This window comes from Syngnathus floridae, chromosome 9 (genome assembly GCF_059516105.1).
Source record: "Syngnathus floridae isolate MCC-2025c chromosome 9, RoL_Sflo_1.0, whole genome shotgun sequence".
Taxonomy (NCBI): Eukaryota; Metazoa; Chordata; class Actinopteri; order Syngnathiformes; family Syngnathidae; genus Syngnathus; species Syngnathus floridae.
This window is the reverse complement of record NC_142421.1, coordinates 1,287,018-1,310,123: the sequence shown is the minus strand read 5'-3', so window position 1 is coordinate 1,310,123 and position 23,106 is coordinate 1,287,018. Positions and strand designations below refer to the sequence as shown.

General features: G+C 44.2%; 2 protein-coding genes across 3 annotated transcripts; one reads left to right on the top strand and one right to left on the bottom strand.

The window, feature by feature from the left end:
• The first annotated feature begins 1,535 nt into the window (after positions 1-1,535).
• Positions 1,536-16,259, top strand: pcsk2 (proprotein convertase subtilisin/kexin type 2). Of its 2 annotated transcripts, XM_088384984.1 has the most exons (12): positions 1,536-2,001; positions 3,659-3,763; positions 6,238-6,351; positions 6,664-6,772; positions 7,182-7,219; positions 9,680-9,756; positions 10,464-10,552; positions 10,672-10,847; positions 11,391-11,606; positions 12,211-12,311; positions 13,495-13,722; positions 15,331-16,259. In XM_088384984.1, exons 1-12 carry the CDS (start codon positions 1,789-1,791, stop codon positions 15,818-15,820), a joined length of 1,956 nt encoding a protein of 651 aa, XP_088241110.1. In that variant the 5' UTR covers positions 1,536-1,788; the 3' UTR covers positions 15,821-16,259. The 2 variants fall into 2 exon arrangements, with proteins under 2 accessions (XP_088241110.1, XP_088241111.1); XM_088384985.1 differs by lacking the exons at positions 1,536-2,001; positions 3,659-3,763 and adding an exon at positions 3,812-6,076.
• Positions 16,260-16,679: 420 nt separating this feature from the next.
• On the bottom strand, positions 16,680-22,874 carry bfsp1 (beaded filament structural protein 1). Its single transcript, XM_088385276.1, has 8 exons — positions 22,342-22,874; positions 20,891-20,951; positions 20,517-20,612; positions 19,892-19,984; positions 19,252-19,365; positions 18,265-18,485; positions 18,034-18,125; positions 16,680-17,964 (listed from the first exon to the last, which is right to left on the bottom strand). Exons 1-8 carry the CDS (start codon positions 22,707-22,709, stop codon positions 16,997-16,999), a joined length of 2,013 nt encoding a protein of 670 aa, XP_088241402.1. The 5' UTR covers positions 22,710-22,874; the 3' UTR covers positions 16,680-16,996.
• Between the last annotated feature and the right edge of the window lie 232 nt (positions 22,875-23,106).

Sequence of the window (23,106 nt, the reverse complement as noted above, 5' to 3'; positions counted from 1 at the left end):
TCTCGTTTCTGGGACACCATGCGGTCAAAATACCCCAAAATCACAATCTCTAAGCAGCCGGCCTGTCTCACTCGAGCTGGCCGAACGATGGGGTGCGCCCTGAAGCGATGGCCGGGATTGATTCTTAATCGAATATCAGTGTCTATGTAGCTGCTGTGTCATCTTTTTTTCCTGTGTTCTCACTGAAGCCGATAGCGGAAGCAATTAAAAGCACTCTCTTGCAGCATGTATGAAAAATGAAAGAAGCTTTCTTTCCAGTGGCCAGTACTGCTGTTTATTCGGATTGCTGTTTGGTTTATCTTTGGGTTATGCTTGTTGCTGGGCATCTCATCAGAGTAGCTTGGGAAAAAAATTGAGAAGGATTTATAAATCTGCACCAAAATCTAGAGATGTTTCTCATTTTATATAAATGAGATGGTGTTGTTATACCTCACTTTAGCTGTGAAATCACTTTTTTTCCATCAGTGATAATCATTATTCCTTCCCACTGTGTAATGCCGACTTCACAACCTTCATCGCGTGGAGCGGACACACAATCATCTTTGAGAGTGCCTTTCAGATGAAGCGATGAGACGATCCCATGCAGACTGGCTACTCTCACAACATCAATTATTTGTGATGCATCTCTTCCGTACGAGCCTGTGCAGTGTCTCCTTATAGAATGCACGGAGCATAACGGAGACGCTAGCTCGTTTGTCCGAGCTAAGCAAATAATCTCTCGGCTGCAGAGTGGCAGTCGTGTGGGAGGAAACCTCCGGGGAGGCGGCAAACGGTGATTAGTAGACAGCCTCCACTTATAAAATGAGCTGTTTCAAACAACTTTGGGGATGTTATTTAACATGACATCGGTCGTTAAAGTGCTTGGTGTTCTCTTAACTCCATGTGAATGAATATATGTACCTCACAGAAACGGGCTATTCGTCCATTTCTAAAAGAATGTTGTACTACCATGTCGAGTTCTTATGTGTGTCTAGTAGCAGCAGCGGCAGGAGCATTTTAATGAGAAGGCTTCTTTCTTTTCTTCTTGTTTCTTTTCAACAACCTGCTGCTCACATCCAATTATACGCCATTCCAGCTGTTTTCTCCATTCCAACCGAGAAGGTCAAACTGCTTAGAATGGATGTCTGCGATCTGCGAAGCCTTAAAAGACGAGTCGTGAGCTCATAGCGAAGACATGATCCCTATACGTTACAAAAGCAGTGGTATTTTAATTGGGCTAAAGCTAAGGTATAGAACTGGTTTGTTTTTTTGGTCCCCATGGGTACAGTGGCACCTTGATTTATGAACGTCTTATCAAAATAATCCATTACAGGACCAGCACATTCCATTTTGCACGTGTACCTAATACTGCCCATGTGGGATCAAGAAATGGATAATGAGAAAGCGAATCGAGCAGAATCCTATTTATTAAGGCTCAAAATCCTCTTGGTTTTTAATGAGAGCGTAGGAGCTCTCCAGGGTGCTGAAAGTGAAAGACCAACAGTACGCCACCAGGCTGAGGGAGGAGGCGGAGGGACACAAAGCTGAGGATGCACGTTTGCCCCACGCAGCACACACGAGCGCCCCACTCCCCCCGCAGCAGGAGAGGAAACACCAATTTGCCGAGGAGCTGCGCGCGCAAAACCTCTGATTCCACCTCCTCCTCCTCCCCTCCCCTCCGCTCCCCTCTCCTCACCAGGAGCATCCTTCCCCCTTAACATCCAAACACAAGCCGACGGGCAGCCCAGGCAAGAAGGCGCGTGCACACAAACACGCACGCACAGACGGTATTGACACAAGCCGGTCACGATGCACGGATCTCCCCACCGTGCAGGGACACGCGTGGGATTTATGGTGCTGCTGAACGCGCTGCTGTTGCTGCTGCTGCTGCTGCTGGCGACGGCGACGCAGGCTGCAGAGAGACACTCCACGGAGCATGTTGTGGTCCAGTTGCACGAGGAGGCGCCGGAGGAAGAGGCGCACCAACTTGCAGCACAACACGGGTACCAGAGTGCTCGCAAGGTAGGATACTCGTACAAAGAAAGCCTCACATATAATAATTGATTTTTTGAAATATGATTTTCTTCTAAGCCTATACAAGCATTTGTTTTGTTTTCCAATGCACTTCTGTGAAATGTGGTGACGTCACATCCCACTATAAGGCACACTGGCTTATAGGCAGCATGCCTACTGGATGGACAGAAATGTGACTCAAAGCAATTCTATTGCATTTTTCTATGGGAAAAAATATCAAAACAGAAATAGACAATGAACAAATCATAAATGGTTATGAAATAAAACATTTAAATCCAATTGATTTGATAAAGGAAAATAAATCCAATGAAGAGCTAATAAACGGATAAATTGTGCTTCATGTAAAATACATAATATGATTTTGTGTGAAAAGAAATCTAGATAAAAAGATCATGAAACAGATCCTATATTTAAAAAAAGTTAGAGTCATGCAAACATGAAAATAAAGGTAAATGGATGTTAAATGATTTTAAATAACTTGGAAAACTAAATATTTTGTTATGGAAACAGTTTAGTGATTTTACTATTTTCTCATAATAAAAAAATGCAGAGAATAGTCAGATATAATATAAAAAGCACCTGTCTTATGTCAATAATAATAATATAAAATCTCTATTTTACCAACACAGATACAGCCTTACGCATTCCCCACCTCCGCTTTACACACATTTTGAAGAGTCATGAGACACACATACACACATAGACACGCGTCAATCCCTATATGTGACATTTTACTCACCCTGAAGACATGACATGGAATGTCTAGATAACATGCCCCGTATATGAACAAAACACTAACAAGGCCTCCATGATGGAGCAGAAGAAGTGACCCCCCCCCCCCCCACACACACACACTTCTGCCTTTAACAGTGTGTGGGCCTGTCAAAATGGATGTGTGTGAAATTGCTCATGGGGGGATGTTGCAGCCAGCGATGCGTACAGCACAAAATTTCCTCCTCTGACTCTGAATAAGAATCTTGTTTATTAAAAATCTGTACATCATCATTGTAACATTTGCTGAGCGGTATTTGTGTGATTGCTAGCTCATTTTCTTGGACAATGGAGCAACCCCCTCCCCATCTTCCCTCCCTCCTCCCTTCACAGGTTATGTAATCGGCAGCTATATTTGTCTTGATGGGATATGCGCCATTAAACAATAACTGCTTTGTTTGAACTATCTTTAAACGTTACTTAATTAACAAGATAAGGGCAAACGGACTTGTGTGCAGGTCCTCTCGTTTTTATTTTCGAGAGCATATGTGCAAAATAACAAGTATCATCAACGTCATAGTCACAGGCAATGCAGCAGGCTCATCCGAGAGCGTTTAAATCAAAGATTGACCTGCCCCAACTTAGACGACGACGGTCTTCGAGCATAAGGGGGTCTTTAATCCGGGCACTGTGCCTGAGGGGGGAAAAAAGAGTCATGCATCTCATTCCCTTGCTCTCACCATGCATTAGGTTTGATTCTAACAGCCATGCCTCAAAATAGACTCCCGTCCCTCTTTCATGAAAGCCTGGAAATCAGTGCCCTTTCTTCAACCTTTCTCCATTCTGCCCTATTGTCGTGTGGTAATTACATGTCGATTGGGCCACGCTTTCAACCCGTTCTCATTCATCGCCTTTGTGCACCATTTTTACTCAGGTGGCCTTTGGAAAGGGGCTCTACCACTTCTACCCTCAGGATTCTTCCAAGAGGCGGAGCAAACGCAGCGTTCGAGGCAGACAGCGGCTCCAGGAAGACAGCAGGGTAACCATGTGAAGACCATGACACTCAATAATTGCACAAAAATGAATGAAGAGAAACAATGAATTGGAAACGCTGATAATCCAAACCCATTGCTTTCTTTCCATTGCATAGCATTGTCTCTTTTTCCCCAATACGAGAAACAATGGAAATATTAAAAATGAGGGGCGGGTGGAAATTCTCAGAAAATTACTCAATAGTCAATTGGCACCTGGGGTAACGGAAGCCAGTGCCACTGCTCTAGCTCCGCCGGAACGACCTCATTTTGCCAATGGAAAGCCACCTAATAGCAAATTCAAGAAATAAGAAACAACAAAAACCACAATGATCCAAGAAGTGGCTTTCATTATTAACGTATTCTAAGACTAATTGAACTCAATAACATTGGCCTGGATTAATCACTGTCCTTACCATAGGAACAAAAATAGGAATCAAATATTCATGAATTTAATTCGTTTCCATGAATTCAGATACAATTTCTGTTTGCCGCTCGTTATCCGTGAGATTGATTTGTTGAAGTTATGGTCATTTTAGCGTCAAAACCTCTGATCTGCTGCTGTTGCTGCTGTGTGACTCATCTAAACTGTTTTTCCTCTGTTGAATGCCACTTAGTCACTCACAAACTATCATCCACTATCTTTTATGAGGTAGGTGCCTTTTAAGAAGAGATTTCGGCAAAGGTTGTGTTTATGTGTTTTGTTCCCTTTGAAATTCTTGCTTTCAAACGCCTTCCCGTGAAGCTTTATGTGATAAGTGCTACTTAGTTAACCGTAGGTGCAGCGATGACGCTGTGTATGCCAAGTCAATGACAGTTACTTGTCTAATATGCCTTTGTTGTAAAAAACAAATAATAATTCCCAGTATGTTTGGATGATACGCAGAAAATAAAATGTGTACTGTGAAGCTTCAGGGAAGATATTTTCCTCCAACCTTTTTTCCAATTAAAATGATTCAAGGTATTTGATTAATTGATTCAGCTCTAATTATTTGGGGCGAGATTTTTCAAAGTATAAACAGTCACCATATTGTTATTTTTAGGCATGAGGTATACCTGCCATTTTGATGGGGTTGTACGGCCACAGTGACTGTCTCTCATGCATGACTGATTTTATGTGGCCTGCATATCACGGTGTCGAGTGTTTCCCAGCCGTCCTCCTCGACTCAATAAAATATGCATTCTACAAGAACACTGTAATACTCAAGTCCTGTAGCGCAACGCTAATGTTTAACCGCCTTCCAAGTGCATTAAAAAAAAAACAGTAACCAAACCATTAGTGGAGGAGATTTTAATTATCTTTAAAAAGTCACAATGGCTTATGCGCTTGTGTTTTGTGCCTTCCTAGAAGCACCGAATGTACTGCAGGGGACGGTTATATTGATTTTTCTACTTTCCTCGAGAGGTTTGGTAGGAATGAAATAGTGGAGAACAATGACCCACTTCTTTCATGACCTTTACCTTCAATCTGTATGGTTCCTAAAATGCCCAAAGCTTGCATTCCTGGAACAGTTACGCAAGCAGTCAGCGGGCTATTTTAGCTCAGGTTTATAACTATAGTTATTGAGTGAAAATTGAAGACCAAATTCCTTTGTATTTATTTGTATCCTCCCTATTTTTGTCCATAGTTCTGAATTCAAACAATTAGCCTCTACATGTTTAGCTCCACTTTTTTACTGACTAATATTAACATTTGACCTATGACCCATTTGGCGAATTCTAATTAGAAAAAAAGCATTATCAGCATACCAACTATTAGCATTTCATCATTTTTATTATCTAGCAAGAAATGCAGTGTTTGTTTTTATGTTTTTAGTCTTATTTCAAGTTCCTATTGAGTTTAGTCAACATGTAAGCTGGTTGGTAAACAATGTGGAATTAGTGACTAAAATTGCCTTCACGATGTGTACTTTCAAATACGTATATGGTATTTGGCGCTGTCATTGGAAGGATCGTCTGATTGCGCTGATTGACGGTGTGTGCTCTGCGCTTCCCGATTGCTCAGCGTACGCTGTAAAAAGATGAATAGGATTTAAAAGGCCATGTAGAGTGCTGCTCTATACTGCCTTATCTATCAGTGGCAGTAAAAAAACACCCACAATGCCTGTTTTTATTCCCCGTTCACACCAGAAGGGATTTAGTCACCCCAATGTATATGCCGGAGGACATTTTAAAGCCCTGACAAGAATGATATGTCTTTGTGTTTTGTGGACTTGAGGAACAGGCGACAACAAAAACAGGATCTTTTGTCTTTTCCAAATGTAAAGAATCTCTGTCTGGATCAAGTCATGCTCAACAATCCGACTTTTTTTTATGCTCAGGTGAGCAAAGTGTGGTCTAATTGTGCGGCAAATCTCATTCCTTTTAAAACCACTGCACAAGAGAACATTTATAAGGAACTGCAAGCGGATTTCCATGGCTGAATATTGTCAAATTGGACGCTGTTTCGAAACAAATCTCCGGTCATGTCAATTTTTCCCAGGTTAAGAACATTCTGGACCAAGATGGCTTTGACCGTCAGAAGCGCGGCTACCGAAGTATAGATGACATGGACGTGAACATAAGTGACCCGCTGTTCACCAAACAGTGGTACCTGGTGAGTCACCATTATAAGCATCCATTTTGCCCACAAGTTCCACAATCAGTCAGACTTGAATTAGCCATGCCAATACACGGCTGCATGTGCAGCGCCCCTCTCGTTTAAGCCTGAGTGGCAAGTGTGACATTTACGGCTGCTGCAAGCTCGCTGCTCTTCATCAGTGGAACACAGCCCAGGCCATCTTTTGCGAGATGCGCTGTTATCTCTGACGTTAACTTCACCAAAGCATCCTACCCACATTTGATATTGTTTTTTCTCTCTCTCCACCTTGAATGCTATGAGTCATGGCTTCTTATTTTGCATGATTAGATTAACACTGGCCAAGCAGACGGGACCCCCGGGCTGGATCTTAATGTGGCGGAGGCCTGGCAACTGGGCTACACGGGCCAAGGAGTCACCATCGCAATCATGGATGATGGCAAGTTACTTTTCACACTATACATTAGTTACAGCTGAACATGTCTTGACATAGCAAATAAAATAGCTTGTTTGAATACAATTTTACACCATTGGCAATATGATAAACACAGACAGAAATTGGTAGCATATAATAATAAGGATACGATTGTGGGGGTTCCCTCGGTAGATTAATATGTCAGTGATTGCCAATGTCAATCAAAACAAAGCATTATTAGCTTTGTCATGGCAGGATTTTCATCGCCTTTGTTTTGATTCTTATGACACTGTGTGGGGAAAATGAGGATTGTTTTATTTTTTATGCTTTATGATGAATTATGATGCAAAACACAGAGGACGTTACTCTCTTAAATCATCACTGTGTCACATGATTAGCTGGCCCTAATATCCATGTCAAAATTATATTTCAGGCATTGACTATCTCCATCCAGACCTGGCATCTAATTATGTGAGTACCTCGTTATTAAATTTGCAAAAGTTCCCAAGCTCCTGTTAGTGAGCAGAGCGAGGGGGGGGGGGGCGATCCAGTTGGCCGATGGCAGGTGCTTTCCGAGGCGCTGTCATGCCTGCCGGGTCTCCTTGTCACGCTTGGTGGAGGACGCAGGAGTGAGCCCGGAGGACAGCGGAGCTGTATAATGTTAATGTCCGCCATGGCAGGCACGTTGGAAGGCCGATCTGTCACCAGCGCAGATAACGCCAGGGTAGTGCATAATGTGATGTTCTACCTCCAGCATACTGATAAAAGCTTAAAGGACAAGTGGGAGGATGACATAACAAGGAAATGAGATATTATTTGGCCATAACGTTTGCAGCCGAAACTGCAGTTTTGGGTTTGGGGCATGTGCCTAGCTGAACCACAAAAAGCTCGATGCTATTTTTAGAATAAGTAACACCCACACTAATATAACCATACATACGTAAATATAATAATACTGTTAGAAGAATTTTAAATTTCATGAAAAGTTGCCATGCTTCCAAAATAAAGTTAAAATGGGATGAGAAAAAAAATGATTACGGAACTCGCAATTGAACACTGCAGCAGAGGGTAAGAAGTCACATTGTAGAACTCCGACTGGCTTTCCACCATTTTGCATGGAAAAATGCGACGGCGTAAATGTGCCATCTGTTACCTGAAATCCTGCAAACGCACCGATGCCAGCCTGCTCGCAGTAATAAAAAGCCAAGCAATGAGTCCCTCTTGGCCCATAAAAGTCAAGCCGCTTCATCCAGCCCCTATTACATCCTCCCGTGAGCCAGCCTTACTCCGGTGTTTGCCTCCTCAATTCTTGCCTGTGAACAGCGACCAGCCTTGACCCAAAAATAACAGTGGGCCTTAGCGGGGGTGATAGAAGAGCATGCGGCGCTCGCTACCTTGAAGGTACACAACGCAACAACACACTTGTATTCGCCGAGGACTAAATGACACTGTGCCTTTCGGAACAATGGAGTCATTTTGATCATTTATGGTGACTCGGTGTATTTCCACACTTATCTTTTCACCATTTGGAAAATAGGTCGACACCACACAGTGATGATAAATAGATCCCCCCCTTTTGTTTTCAGAGATCGTGCAAAGGACACAGAGGTGTGATATTTCAAAGTCTTCTAATAGGGTTACATTGTTGTCGGGGGGGATGCTGATGTTGCCATGACGACAAGTTATCACGCCTGTGATGTTCCTGATTGTTGTGCTGTTTGAAAAGATTGAAGAAGCGTGAAAGAAGCGAGTTCATTTTCATTTCACGGTGTCTTGACTCACAAACTGTACACCAAGGACAGTAAAGCTCAATATCAACCTTATAACTTCATGACAAAATGCGTCTTTTTACATCACTATACATTTCTTGTAACATTCTAACTCTATTCCGCGCCAACATTGCAACTTCCTTCTATCCATTTTCTGTAAGTCAGAATTTAAACGCAAACAGTTATTAACCAGTTTAATAAGCATTTGCTTCTTATCTCATTATGTAAATAAAATCACATGATTAAATGTTATCAGTCGCGATAACGGTACCTTTTTGTATGTCCTCTCTGTTTGTCCCGTATTAGACAGTGATTTATGAGCAATGTCGCCCGCATTCAATCAATTTGAGTTTACTTTAATGCAGTAGAAGGATGTGAGCACTACAACTACAGTCGAGATGTCTCCTGTTGCTTGTCATTTCCCTCTCAAATGAAAACATTTTTATTTCATTTGTCATCTTCTTTGGAAGCAATAATGTCCTATTGGGGCTAAATGTTATGACTTGCTGAAAAAACACGTCATGACAAAATTGTTCGGAACAACTAAATTATTGACAATTTATGTTCACATATACATTGTTGGAAATAAAACAAACAAACAAATAAACGGTATAAAATCAGTGACATCTTCCCAAGTTAACCCTCAGCACGTGATATGTTTGCGACCTCCGTTCACCTTTGTCAGTTATCAGCTGTGTTTCTCGAAAATGGCAGATCTGAAACGAACATTTCATAGACGGTAACTCGTTCTGAGAAAACAAAGGTTGCATGGGCAAAGATAATAACAGCCTGTGCTGAGATAATGATAGAGGTACAATCCAGTCAACATGGCCGCTAATTGATCTGATGCCTTTCCCCGCTATGGGGATAATGAACATTTGGCCGTACTCATATGTGAGGAATAAAACGGGAGTTCACAGCAGGCAGCACAGCACAGCCCTTAATGACACTATGTTCCAAGAAAGACATTTGTCCTCTTTTTTTATTCTCATCACATTTTGGTCTCATGCAATTCGGCCCCGCCCGGGATTGATCAGAATGACATAAAAACACAGAATACTATAAGTTAAACACACATTTGGCCAAATAGATGAAGAGCTGAATAAAATGCTTTCTGTTTTGGTATTCTCTTTGTGAACACACATCAATTTGGTCTTTTCAGAATGCAGATGCCAGTTATGACTTCAGCAGCAATGACCCCTACCCATTTCCACGCTACACAGATGACTGGTTCAACAGGTAGCTCACTCAGCCGCCCTCTGTTTATCCAAGCATACACACGCACGCACACACACACACGCACACACACACACACTATGTTTTTGTGTGCTTTCCCTCGAGTTCAGCAGCTCTCGAGTGATTATGTTCCATTAGGACACAACGGTGTCGTATAAACAGAGCTATTGTTGTCTGAACACGAGAACACTAGAAAGCACAATGCTTGTTTTTGCTGCCAAGATACGGTGGATAAAGAAGGCACGTTCACGCTTAGGCGACCTTGTCCCTGATAGTGCTTTATCCCGCTTGCCTTGTCCCTCTGCGACTCGTGAAGACGGAAGAAATACATTCAGGGGTGTAGAAATGTGTGTGCGGGGTTTGTCAGCGCGGCAGCTCTGAGTCTGGCGAGCGCGCAACTTGGCTAATCAGCCGGCTGTTATAAATAGCTTCCTGTCAGTGGCAAAGGATGCTGGGAGAAATGGGGTCGACTCTCTGCAAGGTCCCTGTGGGAAGCTGAGGGATGGAGGCGAGAGAGACGCAACACAAGCACACACTGATTTGGACCCAGACAAAAGTAGAAATATTTCTTTCATCTTAGCAACCTGTCTTCCAGGGCTTCGTCAAAATACCGCAAGTTTGAAGAATTCAGTACACCGTCCCTTTTTTCGAGCCTTGCTGGAATTTAGAAATTCTTCCTAATCCCTTGTGTTGCTCCTTCCTGTCGCCAGTCACGGTACTCGATGTGCCGGGGAAGTATCAGCGGCAGCCAACAACAACATCTGCGGCGTGGGAGTTGCCTACAACTCCAAGGTGGCGGGTATGTGTCATGATGCCGAGGTTGAGCGCCATAATGTGTGCAAGCGGCACTTGTGATAACGCTCTGATGGCTCCACACATCTCCCGCAGCTTTCATTTCCTTTCTTGTTCACGCGCCAGGCATTAGAATGTTGGACCAGCCATTCATGACGGACATCATCGAGGCCTCGTCCATCAGCCATATGCCTCAAGTCATTGACATCTACAGTGCCAGCTGGGGGCCCACTGATGATGGCAAGACCGTGGATGGACCCAGAGAGTTAACCCTTCAGGCGATGGCTGACGGCGTCAACAAAGTAAGGCGTCAACTTGGATTTTCTCTCATTGCTTTCGTATTTTAGTTTTTCCCAACGTCCAATTGTCCGATTGACGAATTTCTGTGTCGACCGTGTGAAAGCATACCTTTATTGTCCTTACCAACACAATACAAGGTGTGTGGTTCTTTTTCTGGTGAATGAGAAGCAGATCCCATCCACGTGACAGTAGCCAGGCAAAGATCCCCCCCCCCCCTTCTGCGGAAGACGTACACACACGCGCACACACTGTTGCCATGCTAACAGTGCCACTGCCTATTACTAGACTGATTAATCATCTTGGTGGACTGCGCTCAGGCAGGTGTAGGCTTCTCTAAAATGACCGAGCTGAGGAGCAACAAAGCTGGATGCGTACTCTGTCGCCCATGAGACAAACCGACTCATAGATTTTGATCATATACATAAATCAGCCTGAGCTTCTTGCATCCTGTAATTAGTAGCATGATATAATTCCAATTACACATTCCATCCATGACATCCCCCTAATCAAAATCAGAACTCTTCTATTCACCCGTCTCCATCCAGGGTCGAGGAGGCAAAGGCAGCATCTACGTGTGGGCATCGGGAGACGGCGGTAGCTATGACGACTGCAATTGCGACGGTTACGCCTCGAGTATGTGGACCATCTCCATCAACTCGGCCATCAACGACGGACGCACGGCGCTGTACGACGAGAGCTGCTCATCCACGCTGGCGTCCACCTTCAGCAACGGACGCAAGAGGAACCCCGAGGCTGGCGTCGTGAGTCTATATGTTGAAGTCGTGCAAAAATGAGCTCATATGCACCCCGGAGTACAAATAATGACATCAATTTTGATGGAGATTGTAATATTTTAAAAAAATCTAAGAATTTGACACTATAATTGAAAAGGTTATGCTTATTAAAAGCGGCTTGCAGTCAGTGTTTTTATGAAAATTTGCTAATGTTAACATGCAAACTGGCTGAATTCAGATCAATATAGAATAAAAAAATGACAATTTTACGAAAACATTCTATTAGAAATACACGCGTGTGAACTGGTTAGTAATAGACAAAACAAGGCTTTTCCCTGTGTACAAAGGCAGCCCTGTTTGTATTTGCGATTATGCAAATGACCACGGGCTGTTGACAGAGTCAGGGTCCTCCCCGGGGTTCTCTTTCTAATTGCAGTCAGGCTGTTATTCCAACTAATTAAGCACCGAATGCCACAGATGAAGGTTGAGTCAATAAATATTAACATAACTTGTGTACTGGCAGGTTAATGGAACAGAGAACTACCTCCACATCCATCTTTTTTTTTAATCTCTTAAGAGTCATTTCTTCAGCTCTTCTACTCAGACAGTAACACTTTTGCTTTACATGTAGGCCACCACGGACCTGTATGGAAACTGCACTCTGCGCCATTCCGGAACATCAGCAGCAGCTCCAGAAGCAGCTGGAGTTTTTGCTCTGGCTCTTGAGGCAAAGTATGTGCTGTCTCTGTTCTTTTCTCATTTTCCCTTCTTGTTGGTAGAAGGGCATACGGATGTTGTGGATTATTTCTTCTTGTTGCTCTTAGTTGTTTTCTTTATTTCCATCATCCATTTTGACTATCAAGGTTTTTATTTTCATCGTTCAAGCACTGGCGGAGCGAGGAGTTTTATATGTTCCTTTTGGGGAACAGGTGGAAATGTTGAAAACAATTCTCGGGAAAATTAGAAAATGCTCAAAAAGAAATGATTGGATTTGTCGCAGGCAGATGCAGTGAAACCAAGTATCCTTCTGTCCGTGTCTCTTCAACGGTTTCATTTCATATTATGTAGTCTGCTGTCCTTGTGTAGTCTTGTCCTTGTCCTTGGGTTCGGATGAGAAGTATTTTCTGTTTTTCATGTCCGTCCGTCTCTGCTGAATAAAAGGTAGGTCGGGGGTCAATGTGACACAGCCACACAGTGTTTGTGTGTGTACCTGTGCCAATGTCAGGAAACAATGTTTTGGACTCGTAGTTATCGGAAATACACAAATACTGTTCAAAGTGCCTTTGCTTGTGTATTTTACAGCAAGTATTTCTGCGCACGCACAAATGACAGTACATGACACGTATGCGGTAACATGGTGCAATTCATTGAAATGTAAAAACTGAAAAAGGGATTCTGCGAGAAAGCCCAGCGTCCTTGATCACGTGAAAGCGCTGACAAGAATCTGCCCACCATTAACAGACACCCGCTTAGCGTAGTTGTGCAAAGAAACCATTGTTTGCTCTGCACACATGATGATGATGTCGCTGTCGGCAGTGAGTGGATGCGCTCGCCCCGTCAAAGCGTTTTTACGCTTCAATCATGTGACGGCAGGAAAGCAAAGCAATTACGGTAGTTGCTGGACGCATGTACTTAAACCAAAGAAAAGCAAAACAGATTATAACTCATGATCTAAGTTCATTATGGCGACGGTTTATATGGAACTGCTGAGCTCATTTGAACGACATGAACGCTAACCAAAACAGCAGCACCTGTAACGTCTGCACAATATTGAAAAGGAACAACCGAATATCGATGTTTAAAATTCAATTTCAGTTCTGAATGTTAATGTTATAACCTCAAAAGTCTTCCATGATTTTTTTTTCTGAAAGCGACGATCTCCATATATACATTTCTTCTCCCTTTCTGCCCCCAGCCCCGACTTGACATGGAGAGACATGCAGCACCTCTCAGTGCTGACCTCTAAGAGGAACCAGCTCCACGACGAGGTCCACCAGTGGAGGAGGAACGGCGTGGGCCTGGAGTTCAACCACCTGTTTGGCTACGGCGTGCTAGACGCCGGCGGCATGGTGAAAATGGCCAAAGAGTGGAAGACGGTGCCCGAGCGCTTCCACTGCGTCGCTGGATCCATCCAGGAGAACCAGTAAGTCCCGTTTCTTCAAAGAAATAAATGTACAGACTGAGGCCTCCTCGTTTCAAATGAATGCTATCTAATAAATGAAGAAATAGGAATATGTCCCTTTTATTATATAATATTGATATCCACTCTTTAAACATACGGACTAGTGTGATTGCCAACATTTTGACAGCAACGCAGCCCTGAAAGAAATCATGCGTCTGTTTCTTTCGTTCTACCTGTTGCTAGCGCAGCTTTGTTCTATCTCATTCACCTGCTGGCCTCCCTCTTTTCCTCTGTTTTGTTCTGTTTTGCGTTAACCTTTTGCCCCCCCCTCCCACACACACACACCCCTCTGCTCTCATGGACTCCCCTCTTCGCAGCTTTATTAGACAGTGTGACTCAGAGGACCCTCATGTGGGCTGGCGAATGCTTTCCTCTGGCCTATTGCCTCTTAATTGGCTTCATTAGAGACCCTTAAATGGTCTGGCCTGGAAGAACTGTCAATCACGCAGACCTTGATGAAGGTTGCTTTGTCACAGCATTGTGGGCTTCTGCCAACACTCTGCTCATTAAGGAACCCTCCACTAATGAAATTGTTCCAAAACGAAAATAGAAGACAAGTGGCTGTAGAGATGAAAAAAAAAAAAAAAGGAAATAAAGTAAGCCATAAAAGCCATGAAACAGTCTTTATAAGGAACAGACGCTAATGGTAATGTCCCGTCTTTTGCATACTAATTTTAGGCCGCGCAAATGGAGGCGATGTCATGCATCAGGTTTTTCCTCATCTCACTGTTGTACACAGCAGCACCACCACGGGGGCCGCTCGGCCGCCCCCATTGTGCTGGAGAAATAATTACAACAAGGCCACCTCCGATGAGAGCGTCTCGCTGGGGGAAAGCAGTAAACATCACCAAAGCTGACTACGCCACCGCTCTCAACGAACGCTGATCAGATAGCGGCGCTGGCTGACTTACTTGGCTGGAAAAGAACTTCTTATTATCAGAGGAGCTGACATGCTGTGACTACTTTGTTTTTAACCTCAAGGGCCGAAGTGTTCGTCTTTAAATTGCGTCGAGGAGGCAGACACAAACAAGTAGAGGATAGAAAGGTCATTTGTACTATTGAGCCATCTCGTAATCATAAGCCCGCTTTGGGAAATTTTTACTATAATTGAGGACACATCTATGTGCAATGGTACCTAATAAAGTGCCCAAGAAGCGTATATTCGGTCGTTCGCTTGGGTGAGCTCAGACGTCTTTGGACCGCTCCCGTTTGAAGCTGCCTGCATTGTGGGCCTAAGCTTCGAATGTTAATAAGTCTCCACTGCAAGCTGCTTCCCCGCTGTGTCCTTGATGGGAACAGTGGCTTCTTCTTGTTCTTGGAAAAAAAACAACAACCTCTTCTCCACACATTTCAAAACAAGCCCATTCTAGGAATTGGAGGGAGCGGGGACTAATCTCCTTGTGCACCGCCAAGGCAGGATTCACCTTAACCTGTTCGGCTTGCATCACGTTATCTGACAAATGATTATTTGCATTTCATTTTTAAGACAGACAAAGTCAGCAAAATATATTATTCATGATATTATCCGCTTAAGATCGATGAAACCACCCATTTGTCATTTTTCTCCAGTAAAATCCAGTCTGGCAACAAGCTGGTGCTGGCCATCTCCACCGAAGCCTGCCAGGGCAAGGACAACTTTGTCCGCTATCTGGAGCACGTCCAGGCGGTGATCACGGTCAACGCCAGTCGCCGCGGTGACCTCAACGTCAACATGACCTCGCCCATGGGCACCAAGTCCATCCTGCTAAGCCGACGGCCCCGCGACAACGACTCCAAGGTGGGCTTTGATAAGTGGCCCTTCATGACCACGCACACCTGGGGCGAGGACCCGCGCGGGACCTGGGTCCTGGAGGTGGGCTTCCGGGGCGACGAGCTCCAGCGCGGCGTCCTCAAGGAATGGACGCTTATGCTGCACGGAACACAAAGTGCCCCTTACATAGACCAGAAAGTGCGCGACTACCAGTCCAAGCTGGCCATGTCCAAGAAGGAGGAGCTGGAGGAGGAGCTTGACGAGGCCGTGGAGAGAAGTTTGAAGAGCTTGCTGAGGAAAAGCAACTGAAAAATCCCCACCCCCTTCCACCGCCTGCATGTGTTTCTCTCATGGCATCCCGTCTTGTGTATTTTGTTCTTGCGCCCTTTTCACTCCGCTTTTTGTACTTTCAGTTCCGACCTTCAGTGAATGTTTAACAATAAAAGTACCGTGCATCCTTCAGTAATCTACTCCAAGAAGCGATATTATTTTTACACGTTGTAGATAAACCAAAAGGCTCCACTCTTCCGCTTTAATTCTTTCGTCTCTCCTGCCAACTGTTGTACAGGTTGTGACTGTAAACTGATTCCGTGTCATTGTCCTTCAAGTTTCTGTTGACATTTTTGTGACATGCTCCGTTTGTACAAACGAGGAGAGGAATGTGTGATTTATTTGCAGCCTGTGCTCCTCCGTTTGTTTCATAACCTTTGATGTACACTATAATAAATCTATCCAGCTGTTTATTAAAGCCCTCGAGTGATTTGAAGCAGAGCAAAAAAAAAAAAAACCTGAGCTGCCGCCAAATTCTTGAAGTCTTTTTTTTTTTTTTTTAATTCTTCCTGCAGCATCAGATGGAGAGGACACTGCTCCTGCTTTGATGCATCTCAAAAAGCACAAGAGGAGACAAACGTTGCCTCTCAGCAAGAATGAGCCAGGCGAGCTGAAGTACTCTCTGCTCAGAGGAGGCGTCATTACATTAACGGTTTATTTTTAGCATCATATCACTAGCACTCTTGGTTAACTGACACTGGAACAACTCATTCCATTGCTTATGTCATTAAGTCTGTCATGCATGCATCCATGCATGCATGGATGCATGCATGCATCCATGCATGCATCCATGCATCCATGCATCCTGTATATCCCCAAGAAAACATAATTGTCATAATTGATGGTTGAGTTGTTTTTATTGAAGATATCAAAGCAAATTCTGACACAGCAAAATGGTGCTGAGGGCCGGCAGTGGCGTCCAATTGTACAAATGAGCTCAAGAGGGGAAAATTGGAGATGGAAGACCGATGGGTAGCACAACTTTTTGAATACTTCTTATTTGTTTATTTTCTTGAAGGTGGCACGGAGCTTGTTTTTTTTTTGTTGTCCCAAGTTTTCAGACAGTAAAGAACTAAAGCATGAGCAAGGCTCTCCGGACGCGGAACCTGAGACTGCAAGTCGAAGATGGAGCAGGAGTGTTTGGTGAGCTTTCTTCTAATGTTTCTTCTTGCTGGATTTCTCAATGGTGGTTTCCACCACCATGGAAGTCTCCTCGTAACCTTTAAGCTTGCGGCCGTCGGAGAACTTCTCAACAGACTCCAGCACCACCTTCTCGTAGCTCATGGCTTCTGGAGTGAAGCTACTGGAGCTGGAGCTGGTACTGGTGCTGCTGCTTGAACTAGAACTGGTGCTGGCGGCGCGGGGCATGGATTTGGGAGATTTGGGAGTCACCCCGCTTGGTCCGTCGTCATCCTTGTTCTTCTTCGGTTGGGCAGGATCCACGGGCGGAGTTGGGTCTTTGGGGCCGGAGAAAGGCTGGACTGGGACCGGATCTTTGGGTCGAGGTTCAGGCTCTTCTTTCTTAACCTTGTCTTTACTGCCGTCGTCCTTCCCTTTTCCACCCTTGTCTTCCTTTCCTCCTGTGATATTGGAAGGAGGTGCGGGATTTCCAGGTCTGGAACCAGGTATGGGCTGAGCTGGTTGAGGAGGTGGTCCAAGAGGCTTATCTTTGATCATGACTACAACTTGTCCGGCGGTCGGTGTGGTGGTGCGGAAGCAAGGATCCGGGTAGCTTCCTTCGCCGGTGACGAGGACGTAACGACCCTTCGTGTAGAAGTCGGCGATGGGCTCCGGTCTCTTGTACTTCCTCATCCGATCTCGGACAATGTTGCAAAGCGTGTCGAAGGCCTTGCTGATCTGAGCTCCGTCAGGAACGTCTTGCGGAGACACTGAGGAGAACACGGGCCTCTCCTCTGTCTTCCTCACATTGTCATCGGGAACTTCTCCCGTCACCTCAGCTTCGCCGTCTGGAGCCACTCCTCCGGCAGCGCCTGCGTTTCGATCCTCCTGACCATTGTCAAATACATCTTTAGGTGTGAGCTCCTTCTTCTTCTGAACTTTCTTGGCCATGATCTTCTGGCGAGGTTTTATGTTGGTGATATCTTGGATGGCAAGAGTGATATCTGCGACAGGCATTTTTTTGTCATTGCGTTCATCTCGGGAGCATCCAGGCCAGGTTACAATTGACTTACCTCTGCCTCGATTTGAGGCAGGTGGAGTGTGGGTGTAGTGGTAACTGGTCGTAAACAGGGTGACCGGTGTGCCGATTATTGCCGAGTTTAACCTGCGATGGGATACAGCGGGCGGTAAGAAGTGACGAGTCAGCCAGCATTCAGACATCTACCAGACTGGCGGACGGACTCAAGCCTTGTTAGACCCCCTAGCTATGCCCCCGGTCGTTCCGGTAACAGCGCTGGTCTCACCTGTTGTCCTCATTCTCGATGATCCTCTTGTACCTCTCCAGCTCGTTCTCCAGAGAAATTTGGTACATGGCCAGGTGACGACACTCGCCGGTGAGCCTCTCCAGGGCCCTTTCGGCTTCCTCGATGTCCTTGCGCAGCGATTCGATTTTCTCGTTGTACAGCTGGATGTCGTCGTCGAAACCCTCCTGGGTGCTCCTGATGGCTTGCTCCAACATTGCCGCCTGTGAGACACAGATGCCTTTTTAATCAAGACGCTCTGATGAAATGATTTGCCAGATTTACAAATGCCCTTGAGGAGATGTAACAGTGCTTCGTGTACGTCTTTGATATTATGTTGCTCATGAATGACTATTAGGAATTTGAGCACATCACGAAGTCGAAATATGACCATGGTGGAAGCTGGAAACTAAGTATAGCTACATAATGATCAAATATTTAGACATATTTTGTAGCATCTATTTTTTTTCTTGCTGGCTTCTACAGTAGCCTATCCTAACACATGCTATATGTGTTGTTAAAAAAAGAAAAACACAACTTAGTTTGGAGTTGCTTAATATTAGGGCTCCACTATTTCGATTTAAAACCCTTGAGAGGTTCATAGGCCAATATTTCTATTTCCATGCACTAACGCTGGCATCTAGTGGTGTCTCAGTGTCAACGACAAACCACAGCACTTGTTCTTCTTTATTCTGTAATTTTGTTTTACTATTGAACTTTGAATGATGGAATTTAAAATACATTTAACACATTTTCTGTCTGTTATATATAGTGTCATACATATAGTTTAATTATTCACTTGAGTAATGTTATTAATAAAAATGTCAATATCTTGTTGAGAAAATATTCCAAGTAAACACTTTGCATGAATCATTCAGCCTCTTCAGCTGAAATATTTATGGGCTCGTAAATAACCTCAAACGAAATTATTGATTTATTTTTTTAAGAATATTTCAAAGGCAGTTGCCATGGTGACCATGTGTCACTCACCTCAGCCTGAAGACGTTGTTTTTGGGCGTGCAGCTGGCAGAGGGCGCTCTTGTACTCCTCCAGCTGACTCTGCAGGGCTGGCAACCTGCTCTGCACCAGCATCTTCTCTTGCTCCTTCACCACCACAGAAACAATCACTTTTCATGTATGTTTTGCATTGTTGTTTTCATGAGACATTAACTTGACCAATACTACTGTTGACGTTGTTGTTGAGACCTTTGACTTGTGCTGTCAATTTACTTGCAAATGTGAATGCCCTGAAGGTTGTGCAATTTGAAATTGGAGTCAAACTGCCAAAAGCAATCGTTTTTCAAAGTTACACAAATTACAAAGCTATCGTTAACTTCAGGCGAGCCAACCTTCTGGTCAATTGCTATATTATTGTATTCATTTGAATTTTTAGTTGGCTTATCTGGCGGTTTATGGTTTGAGATGAGTTGGACTCAATAGATATGATGAATTTTAAATATTTTCAGGTAGACAAGTACTGAACTCTTTGTGCTTTACACCTCCCCTTGCTCACATGTAAGATTATGGACACATGGGCAACACAAGGACTGAAAGGCCACTAACCTCATCAGCATTTGGTGTAAAGTCCCCTGTGGGGGCCACACAAACACACACACATGCACGACCTCACCTCGGAGATGCCCACTGACACAGTGGAAGCAAGCGGAAGCGTCTGGTTGATTTGCTGCAAAATGTTTAGAAAGGTCTGGATCTCCGCAAGGTTCTGTTGAGAGCAAACCACACAAAGACAAATGGGTTGAACAAAACACGGTTTCATTTGTTTCTACAAATTGCCGATTGCCCATTTCTGCTTAAAAGCATACACAAATGCATTCCACGTCTCCAATAATAAAATAGCAAATATGTTCCAATCATTCAAAGCCAAATACTGATTGAAGTTGACTTTCGATGCTTTACTCAAGTGCACTTTGGAAATGGTCATATCTAATCTTACATCCGCGTCAAACATTCCATCAGGCGAATGAAAATGGGCCATTCAAATGTGTCCTGCATAATGTCAAAAATGTGATGTATGAAAATGCTATTTGGATGCACATATATTCTGCTTTTATAACTTTTATCACCACTTCTTCCCTTTAACATTGTATTTTATGACACAATAACGCTGATGTGTTTTGGGTGGTGATTACCATAAAGGACGCTTTATCAGCCAATTTGGACCCTATCTGAATAACGCTGGGCTTTACTGTATAGTTATATATTCTATCATCCTCTTATTTGCTTGCATCACCGACCTTCCTATGTCTCTCTCTGGTAGAGTTGATGTCATCCTGGAGAAACTGCGACTGGATCTGATATTCCAAATTTTTCAGCAAAGCACTGTCGGCCTCCTGCAGGGGAGGTAACGGGCGAGCACAGTTGAGATAAAAACTCATGGGTAAGTCGCATCATCCCAACAGTAAGTTCTTTTCAAGGGGAAATTGACTGAAAATCATTTTCTTGACAATAATATGCTCTATCCGAGCATGGGATTCTGATTGAGTTTGAGCGGTGTATGAAAATATTATAGACAATATTTAAATCATTCCAAATTGTACAGGCCATTTGTCACATGTGTATATCAGCATTTGTACATTTGTATAGCATTTGTTGTTAATTAGCACAATACCTTGTTTAGCTGTTCCAGTGTGCATCGTAGTTGCTCTTGATAATCACATTCATTTCTGTATCTGTGAAAAAAAAGAAAAGGGAAATATTACGAAGTACATTTGTCAGGATCGGAATGGAGCAGGGTGACCAAATGCAGCTTGGAAAAGGGAATTGGAATAGAGCATGTAGGGAAACAGACAGCAACTGGCAAACAAATAACATGACCGACAGGTATTGCAAACAGAATACAACCGAGGGAAAAACACAACGGCAGTAACAACGACATACAACAAAGAACCCGACAGGAGGGACACGCAGACAGGACTTAAATACACCTCAGCTAATGAAAGGTAGGTGAGGGTGATCACACTGATTGTGAGGTGACACAGGAGGGGAGGGGCGAGCACACAGACATAATTGATGACAATATGGACACGAGCGGGGACGAGTCGTGACAATATGAGTGATGATTCAACAACTTTTGGAGCTGATTTTGTTTTTCTGGACGCAAGGGTTGATAGATCATTTCCATGGTTGCATTTTGTTGTTTGACATGCCTCCCAATCGAATTTCCAGACCCAAACGGCTGCATTGGTGTTCAGCAAATCGCCTTGTGTTATATATATTTTGCTGTCAAAGTACAAAATGAATTCCTGGTGAATGAAAGGAATCTCAAAATGTTAATTTGGGGTTCCATCAATGATTTGTGGCTTGAAGCAAAAAGGAATAGTCCTTCTTTACAACTGTGTGTTAAGAACAACATTGATGAGGAGGTGTGCATGCAATGAAATCCATCCGTCTTTACCAACGTATTCTTCTCGACTCATCGATTGTGTTCTGTGGAACCGAGTGGAACGTCGCATTGTTGCTCAATGAATTGCGGCCATATCGGAACACGGCAAATGTCACTGTTGTCTAAATTCCTGTAAGTTCCACGTTTGTTTTTCCCATCACGTGACATCATGTTTGCTGTTTTTACCTCCACAAAAGAAACTGCCTTGATTGTTTTGTTTGTTTTCCAAAAGATGATACTGTATGGCAAATTTTGAAAATGACCTTTTTTTCGTTTTTATCTTTCATTTAGTCAACAGCCCATTTTCTGGACTCTTTTTGCACTGCCAGTTATTTTGATGCTACACATAAAAAGAGAATTTGTCAGTCAATAATGCCGATGCCAATGATGATACCGTTTTAGGAGATGCTGGAGTCGGTGCAGTGCACAATTTAGTGCGGATCCAAATGTGGATTGCATGGCCTTGGGAAAAGTCCGTGTTCTTTCAATTGCCCTGATATCACTGGTGGAAATGGAAACTCAATTGGCTGCTGTTAGATTCTTGGATACAAACACCTTTCCCTTGAGGCTTAGCATTTTTTATCACTTCCTTTCAATTCTAAGCCCATTTCAGTCAACTTTATCCGTAAAGGGGATATTAGCGGAGACCCCAGCCGGGCCCCGGGCCGTTCACTTACTTGCTGGTGAACTCATCCAGCATGCGGCAGGCATCCTTCAGCTCTCGCTCCAGCTTGCCGCGGTCAGAAGTGAGCTCTCGGATTCGCTGTTGGTTGATTTGGATCTGCTCCTTGAAGGTCTCCTCCAGGCCGGTGGCCTCCTCCATGCGCTGAAGAGTCTCCAGCTGCTTGCGGAACACGGCGTTGCGCTGCTCCAGGACCCGAGCTCGGTTGATGTAGCGGGCAAAGCGGCTGTTGAGCTCCTGGAGGTTCTCCCAGCCCTGGATGGCCGAGATGCCCGCCGAGTCATCGAGTTCCTCCTGGGAGACATCCGATTGCTCGTACTTTTCCTTGCGCACCTCCTTGCGCAGGTAGCTGGACTTGAACATGCTGGAAACGTTCTCTCACTCGCTCAGGTGGGATCCCTCAGAGTACTTGTGCTCTTCAGCTCTTTATTGTGTGAAAACTGGGGTGCTCACCCTTGGCTGTCTCATGCTAGACTAAAAAGCGTGCACCACCGCTTGGAGACGAAATAGCTCCGGGCACCTCCCCTCTGATGGTGACCGCAACTTGTTGTGAGCCTGGGGCCTTCCAGAGTTGATTGTTGTCTTTGTTGCGGGGATTCGAAAAGCCACGCTGGTGATGACAAAGCAGAAGCAAAAAAAGAACACACACGTGCGAAAGCGCTGGGTTGTTGCACACAATTAGCGTGCTTCTTAGTCAGCTGCTTTGATGCAGGAGTTTGGATTGCAGCCCAAATGCAGGACAGAAGGGAAGTTTCGGGCA

Bases quoted from the DNA above. Each gene is read 5' to 3' on its own strand.
- bfsp1 (XM_088385276.1), bottom strand. From the start codon at position 22,709: ATGTTCAAGTCCAGCTACCTGCGCAAGGAGGTGCGCAAGGAAAAGTAC. The intron at 20,952-22,341 runs GTAAGTGAACGG...TTTTTTTCACAG, and splicing joins CTGGATGAGTTCACCAGCAA to ATACAGAAATGAATGTGATT. The intron at 19,985-20,516 runs GTCGGTGATGCA...TGCTCTCAACAG, and splicing joins CCAGAGAGAGACATAGGAAG to AACCTTGCGGAGATCCAGAC.
- pcsk2 (XM_088384984.1), top strand. From the start codon at position 1,789: ATGCACGGATCTCCCCACCGTGCAGGGACACGCGTGGGATTTATGGTG. The intron at 11,607-12,210 runs GTGAGTCTATAT...CTTTACATGTAG, and splicing joins GGAACCCCGAGGCTGGCGTC to GCCACCACGGACCTGTATGG. The intron at 13,723-15,330 runs GTAAGTCCCGTT...ATTTTTCTCCAG, and splicing joins GGATCCATCCAGGAGAACCA to TAAAATCCAGTCTGGCAACA.